The 8,451-nt window shown below is 34.9% G+C and overlaps 1 protein-coding gene across 1 annotated transcript; it reads left to right on the top strand.

Moving 5' to 3' along the window:
* The first annotated feature begins 375 nt into the window (after positions 1–375).
* LOC121049969 lies at positions 376–3,241 on the top strand. Its single transcript, XM_040508470.1, has 2 exons — positions 376–511; positions 2,453–3,241. The coding sequence occupies exon 2, from the start codon at positions 2,486–2,488 to the stop codon at positions 3,239–3,241; it is 756 nt and encodes a 251-aa protein (XP_040364404.1). The 5' UTR covers positions 376–511; positions 2,453–2,485.
* Positions 3,242–8,451: the final 5,210 nt, after the last annotated feature.

Here is an 8,451-nt window from a genome sequence, read left to right as displayed (position 1 = left end):
TGCATTTGGAGTGGATGGGTTGCATGGGCCTTGATCAGGTCTGTGGGCTGGATTACCCTTATGCTATGGGGCTGGATGAATTGGGTCTCTATGGCCCATAGTACTGTTTAATTTCTGTTTTGGTCGCAAAAACCAGTGCCTTAGTTGAAACCAATTTTATGTCTGCTTCGAGGTTTCTTGGTTTTTGTTAGAATAAAGGTGCGTGGACTTCCTAAAAGGTGGGTGTACTCGGGATTTTTTGGGGTTTTATTCTTCTAGGATAGGATTTCAGGAGGTTCTAAGGAACGATTCTTTCTGTCGACCCCATAGGGGTGTTTCGTTTTTGTACTGCTTGCTGAATATTAATGAATGGGCTGACCTATTTTCCATCAAAAAAGAACCTCGGACCACTACTATATAAGAAGCCCAGGAGTTGTGCTTCATACTCATACATGAATGAAGAAAGCTATCTCTTTGATCACTTGCTCTTCAGCTCGATCCAAAGCTCCAAAGGTCTTCTTCTTGGTTAGAGGTCAGATTTCACAATATCTCTAAATCATTGTATTTACTATTTTAATTTGTCAGTTGACGAGTTGTGTATAGTTATTTATTTTTTGAATTGTCCGTCAACAATGAAAATTTCATTAAATTTTACTATAAGGCTTTGGCTTATGTATTGTTTATCTATAGTACGTTACAAGTACCTCCCCGCGGATGCAATGGGGATTGCTTGGTTTTTTCCCTCAAATTTGTACTAATCGTGTTCAACTAGTAAATTATAACTAATCATATTCTATTGCGACGATTCATCCATTGAAATGAAAGAGCTAATCATACCAGGTTCTTTATGTACAAATATGAAAACTCAGACAATAAGCTAAGAAGCACCGATACGGGTACGAGTACCCGGATACGATACGATCGGATACGTGGAAACGGCAAATCTTAAATATAATAGGATATGGGTACGTAAAGGAAACGCCAATTAAATATATATATATATATATATATATAATTAGAAGAAAAATAATATGAAACATAAACAAAAGAAAGATGGGAGAGGGGGAGGAGAGGTTTCTGATGTTGTTGGGGAGACAAAGATCCAGTCTTTTCTCTTCTCTGAGGAGGAGGTGGGAAAGAATGAGCAGAAGACCAGAAATCCAGAATAGATTGGGTCCTCCTCGATCTGGGTCAGCTTCTCCTCGTCTCTCTCTCTTTCTTCGATCTGGGTCAGCTCGTCTCTCTCTCTTTCTCAGCTTCGTTTCCTTCTCTCTCTCTTTCTTCGATCTGAGCTTCGTTTCCTTCTCTCTCACTTTCTTCGATCTGGGTCAGCTCGTCTCTCTCTCTCTCTCTCTTTCTCAGCTTCGTTTCCTTCTCTCTCTCTTTCTTCGATCTGGGTCAGTTTGTATTACGCTTTTTTTTTTTTTTTTTTCAGAGTAAAAAGTCAGTATTACCCCACGTTTCCTATTTATTTGCGTATCCAAATCAGGATACGCGTTTCCAAACCGTATCCAAATCCGAATACGCGTTTCGTACCCGTTTCCCGGATCGATACGGGAAACGAAGGGAATTTAGCGTTTCCGTGCATCATAGACAATAAGTGTTCAGCCAAAGTTGCTATACTGCAAAAAAAAAACAACAATTAATATCAAGACATGAGACGAAACTCATTAGCCCAATGAAATCCCTATACTACTAAATCCTGCAAAAACTATTCTTTAAAATTTGAAATTTGTTCTTTCTACTATGAATCGTGTTTCAATAGTAAGTGCGGTACCAATTGTCAGAAAGAAAATAAGTTTATGATTCCCAACTCGAAGTAGATCAATTGCATATTCTACAACTCACAATTTACAAACGCAATGCTTGAATTGAAATTGAGTCGCAACAAAGTTTAAGAACATTAACTAAGTTTTTACATAACTATGTACATATTGGTGATTCTAGATCTGAGGAAAGCAGTGACAAACCCAATTTCAAGTGGCTCTATCCCATAATCAACATAGCTGGAAAAAACTGAGAAAGAAAACAGGAACTGAAACATCCAACCAAAACAAAAAACGGTTATATATAATTAGCATACCTTACTATAATTAGTAGAGGAATCAATTCAACCAATTTATTGGATCGTGCTGATCTTGCAACATGAAAGAAGATTGAAACTTCTTCCGCTACTCCCTTCGTGTGTATCTCTCACTCTGCCCCTCTCACTCTGCCACGCCGAAACCTGTCGGTGTCACAAAAATTGAATAGCTGGAGGGATAATTCCGTAAAAGCAGCAGGAGAGGGGTAGAAGGATCAGTGCACTATTTATTTCGTTTGTCCTTTTGCGGAATGAACAATGATTTCCCCCTTGGGTTTTAGTATAGAATCTAATTTTCTAGGTATTAGGTTCCTATTACATGCACTTAGTGAGTTAGTGACCATTTGAAATGACAATAAATTAACTTCAGATTTGCTCTTCCTATTTCAGAAAAACAGATTCAACTTAAGAGTTTCTCTGGCAATGAAGGAAACGAAAGCAAAAAGTATCCCAATGCAACTAACTAGTGTTTTGTGGGCATGCAAGAACGTTTTACTGCAACGTGTAGGGTATCAGACAGCAAATCAGGAGGACTGCATGAATGATGCAAAGTTGCTGTCCTTCGATGATGCCAGCCTCGAAACCAGTACCAATAAGCTCATTACCAAACTTAAGGAGGATGGAGGTCTTTCCCTGGATGTTTTGGAGAATGTGCTGACAAGTATGTCTGATTTAGGGCAAAAAACTGCTGACGCGATCTTGGATTTCAAGAGTAAGATGATTGATATGAAGGACGATAGCTATAAGCTTGTGGTGATGGAATACTTGAGCAGCAGCCTGGAGCTGCTGGACTTCTTTACTGAATTGGAAAAGTTTCTAGACTCGGCTCGTCGGAGCCATTCACATATCGAACATGCGATTGAACAGTGTAGCAGCTTGGGGAGTAAACATAGACCAGGAAGCGAGGAGGCCAAGATGATTTCCAATATATTGAGTAACATTATGGCGTCTAATGTCAATGACCACTCTGGTGAAAAGTTGGTCGAAAAAGCTCATTGTTTGCTTGAGAAGCAGAAAGAAATGTTTTCCAAATGTCGCATTGAACAAGAGAAGCTTGGGAAGGATAAGAAGAGTAATGTTTGGAGGAAGCTCTTGAGTCGTATATTCATGGTTGTCAAGTGGCTCGTTCTCGTTGTTCTAGGGGTGATATTTGTAAACTTAAACAGAAAAAACTATTAAATCGCTTCACAAGGAATACAGATACAATTGTATAAAAATAAGAACAAGAAATAAATTAGAAATGGATCATGAACCTTTAAACTGAATGGTCACTCAATCCAAGCCTAAGTCTTCTGCACTGCATCTCAATATTTGGTATTCTTTGTTTGGGGCAAGAGACTGTATTACCGAGAGCATATGAGAGAGTGCAGGGACCCAAGCTTTATATAGAGAATTGGATATTCTGTAACCTCCCATAAAGGAAACAATTCAAGTCCAAATCTCTATTGTAATTGCATATCATTTTAGGTTAACTTAATAACCATGTCATATTAGATTTCTCCATAATTTACGTGGATACACCATAAATAAAATATCGGATTAAAGTCTCAAGATTCTCCAATTACTTATTCTGCGTAAATTGGTAAGTTGTTGATGACTCGATGTAAACTAATGATAAAGTCCATTTTAGTCTTACATTCTCCCACTTGGACTATCATAAGTTTACTCAACAAGAATACCATTGTGATCAGATATAGTAATCAATTCTTTAGTGCGCACAAGAGAATCATGATCTTTTAAAATCTAATTCAAAACTCTGTCAAAGAACAACCACAACATAGAGCCAAGGAGGAGCTTTATGTTCAACAGAACACAAGACCTTCATAACTACTAATGTTGCAACTATAATCTACATGAGTTACCAAACAAAAGATATATCCGTAATGTACAAAGGCTCCTCCATGTATCAAAACTTTATGCCTTGTACTTGGTCCTCTTAATGGTTTTGAATGATAAAACCTCAAGGAAACACAAGTTTCCAATGAAACTCAGCTGTATGTGTTCCTTACCATCTTGATAGATTCCATATGTTGCCTCTGCAATACGAGAACAACTAAAATCAAATAGCTATTTATATTTCAAAGCACATAATGCTTTAGCCGAAAACAACACTGCTGCAGCAAGAAATAAACATAATACCATGGAATTTTAATCATGAAATCCTTGGTAGAAAACTTCATCATAGAGCAGATATCCCAAACCAAATCTCAACAAGAAAATCATCAATCAGAAGAAGTTAATAGCTCTAGCTGAGATTATGAATTATCTCATCAGAGAGTTCTAACCTTAACGTTGCCTTAAAAATTCAAAGACAACATGAACAAAGAAAAGACTTTGAATATTCATAATCTGTGGATAATAACCAAAACCTTCTGGCATAAAAACTCAAGTCCATGGAAAAACTTAATCCAATAAATCTGGGAATGCACTTTCAAGATAATCGGCAACTTAACAAAAACAGTTGCTAAAGGAAGAACTATAGGTCAGTAAGAAAGAAAGTACTCCCACTAAACCAAGGAAATTTAGAACTTCCACTAAAGAACATGAAAACAATCTCTATTCAGTGAAAATGGATCATAAAACAGACCACCAATTTCTTGATTTATCCTTACTTAATAGCAATATCTAAATAAGAAAATTTAACTTGTCCAAAATCTATAAGATTGGAAAAACTTCATAGGCTATTAAATAATGTCAAAACTAATTGCTACTTGTTTAACTTAGCGCCTTAACAGATAACAATTACTCTTGGCAAATGAAGCAAACACACAAGAACTCTCACCTTTATTCTAGCATGCAAACTTATCAATCTAACTCTGAAAATTACCTAAACACATAAAAGGGCACAAGATTGTAATATGCATCATCAAAGAATTCTCAAAATTAACTTAATAATAAACTGAAAATCTCAAAAATATTAATTGCTACTTGTTCCACTTTTTAGAACTAATTGCTACTTGTTTAACTTAGCGCCTTAACAGATAACAATTACTCTTGGCAAATGAAGCAAACACACAAGAACTCTCACCTTTATTCTATCAACATATACCAGATAAATAGCATTTTTATCCATTTTGGTTTTGTGAATAAGAAACTTCAGAATGTCATGTCTTCTTGCCACACAGGTGTTGCTTGACATTGTCTAAAGGGGCTTACTACCGTACATCTTGTTTGATGTGATCACTATATTTATATTGTTTGCTAAGCTATCTGTTATTTTTCCATTGCCTGTGAGACTAGCAAACTACAGAAACGTTAAAGTTGGCATGGATGTTGAAATTATCAGTATGGTTTAAGTTGAGCATGGCAATTTACAATAGCAAATTTTCCAAGTACTTGGAGTGTGAACCTATTTGTTTGAATCATTCACATGTTTAATGTGATGCTTAGTGGTATTCAATATATCTGGTATATGTTGATATTTTTTTTTTGTCAAGAAAATTGCTGTCATGTTTTGACAAGGTTGTTATGGTATATTTTTTAAGGTATAAACATGGTTTAAGTTCCTTAGTTACTTGATCTAAACGCAAATTGCAATAAGGAGCATGTTTATATTATGATACTTGATTTGCCTATTGACATGAAAATTTCAAATAGCATCACCACCTTTTATCCTAACGAGCATTTGGCTACAGAGTTCCCTTTGTTTATGTGTGTCTTATTGTCTGTACGAAAGTTTTGTTTTTAGACAACAATTTTTTTTTTTTTTCCACAGGGGAAAGTATTTGACATATGTGTGTCGTTTACTGTAAAAGAATTGTGTGGCTTATCACTTGATTGCTTAAAATCTACTACTTGGTAATTTATGGTTTCACAATTTCACCATTTTTCATGGTCATATGGATGCTCGGATTTGATAAGGGACAGTGGGAGTAAGGATTTACTTTCACAAGTTAAGTTTTCATGAGAAAAGATATTCCTGATTCTTTTATCAAAAAAAAAAAAAAAATTCCATTAAAGTTTTGACATTATTTAATAGCCTATGAAGTTTTTCCAATCTTATAGATTTTGGACAAGTTAAATTTTCTTATTTAGATATTGCTATTAAGTAAGGATAAATCAAGAAATTGGTGGTCTGTTTTATGATCCATTTTCACTGAATAGAGATTGTTTTCATGTTCTTTAGTGGAAGTTCTAAATTTCCTTGGTTTAGTGGGAGTACTTTCTTTCTTACTGACCTATAGTTCTTCCTTTAGCAACTGTTTTTGTTAAGTTGCCGATTATCTTTCAATCCTACATTATTTTGAAGAACGCAGGAGTTATATATGTATCAATCGTACATAAGGCCATGTCCTTGTTTTGGCAAGGCTTATGACTATGGATCTTTTAATATAGTATATTCATGTCAATAGGCAAATCAAGTATCATAATATAAACATGCTCCTTATTGCAATTTGCGTTTAGATCAAGTAACTAAGGAACTTAAACCATGTTTATACCTTAAAAAATATACCATAACAACCTTGTCAAAACATGACAGCAATTTTCTTGACAAAAAAAAAATATCAACATATACCAGATATATTGAATACCACTAAGCATCACATTAAACATGTGAATGATTCAAACAAATAGGTTCACACTCCAAGTACTTGGAAAATTTGCTATTGTAAATTGCCATGCTCAACTTAAACCATACTGATAATTTCAACATCCATGCCAACTTTAACGTTTCTGTAGTTTGCTAGTCTCACAGGCAATGGAAAAATAACAGATAGCTTAGCAAACAATATAAATATAGTGATCACATCAAACAAGATGTACGGTAGTAAGCCCCTTTAGACAATGTCAAGCAACACCTGTGTGGCAAGAAGACATGACATTCTGAAGTTTCTTATTCACAAAACCAAAATGGATAAAAATGCTATTTTGCTAAGATCAGTCAACACCTTTAATGGCAAGAGGAAAAGATCTAGGCAAACCATATGCATTTGTATCAATTTTGTGATGTGCTGTATGTGCAAGTTAAAGCCATGTAAAGTTTGAACCTCCTTTGGGAGATACAGTCATGAAATTAAAATGCACAACACAAGTTTCTTGATCTTATAACCTTTAAAATCAATGAGAGATCCTAGTGGCGGTTTGCTGTGTGCAACATGTACCACTAAGACACCCCAGGGATCTAAGATCAAAGTTGGTTCCCGAAGTTTCGTCGAGCACAAGGCTTGATGAAAGACACCAACTGTGCTTACGGTAAAATTTAACAAGACTTATTTTGGGAGATATTTTCTTGTTATTTAATTTTACACCAGCAAATTGTACACAATGATTATCAACAGATGCAAGATATTCCAGATCATACAAGAGCACTAGAGATAACATATTCACTGTAGTTATTATATGATCATCACAGAATATATATCCTAGTTTTAAAATATTCAGGGTGCATCCCTGATACACTTTAAGCAATCACTTGATAATCAATGATAAAAATTTTCAAGAGTTCTTGAAAACATACCTTAATTGTCTCAAATCATGTTCAGCAGATGCATAGATATAACCTTCATAGCATCCAGAAATCTTTACAGTCTAATTTCAAGGAAAACTTATCAAAACACTTTTCTTTCAAAATATATCACTTAGTCTAAGAAGATATTGACTAACAACGTAGAGTAGTCAAGTTCTCCTTTGCCAGATAATTCAAAATTAGACATTAACACTTTTATGCTAAACTTGATTTATTACACAGCGGAAAATGAATAGAACATATCTTTATCCAAGTTCATGATATAAATTCGTTAAAAGGACTTCATATCATACATCAAAAATAGCCTTAAAATATAATTCCACGACAATAAACTCATTCATATGATTAGTCATATGAATCCTTCAGCTTATAACAATTCTTAGAAGGAAAAACCAGAGGATATGCATTGAAGGAAACTGATGCATAATCATCTGAACTTCGTGAGCCCAACTTGTGCACCGCACAATAACAGATGTGTATCCAATAACAGATACATTCATATGGCATATTATAAACTTCATGAGTCTAGCATTTGTACCCATTTGTTGGCCAAATATGTCATAAATTATAAACTTTTAAGTATAAGATAGAGACAAGCGTCAACCAGACTTTGGTTTTATTTTCAGCTGAGAGCATGTAAAGAGTTAAAAAAAACACATATGCAATATAACCCCTGAATGTATGTATATGAATACGTACGTACATAGCCTGACCAAAAACAAAACAATACATATAAGGGGAATATGCATACATATGCATCACAGCTTGCCATGGAAACATATTCGGCATGTTCATTTTATGGTAGCAAACCCTTCACATTGGTTCTCAAAATATCATGATCTACATTTGGGATCATTCCTTCATGTTCTGTATTTCCAGTGGAATTAAGCTACCATTACCCTATTAACTAGCACTTGGGTGA

Source organism: Rosa chinensis, chromosome 6 (genome assembly GCF_002994745.2).
Source record: "Rosa chinensis cultivar Old Blush chromosome 6, RchiOBHm-V2, whole genome shotgun sequence".
In the NCBI taxonomy this organism is placed as follows: domain Eukaryota; kingdom Viridiplantae; phylum Streptophyta; class Magnoliopsida; order Rosales; family Rosaceae; genus Rosa; species Rosa chinensis.
Note: the sequence above shows the minus strand (reverse complement) of the source record. Positions and strands in the feature narration are given on the sequence as shown.

Bases quoted from the DNA above. Each gene is read 5' to 3' on its own strand.
- LOC121049969 (XM_040508470.1), top strand. From the start codon at position 2,486: ATGAAGGAAACGAAAGCAAAAAGTATCCCAATGCAACTAACTAGTGTT.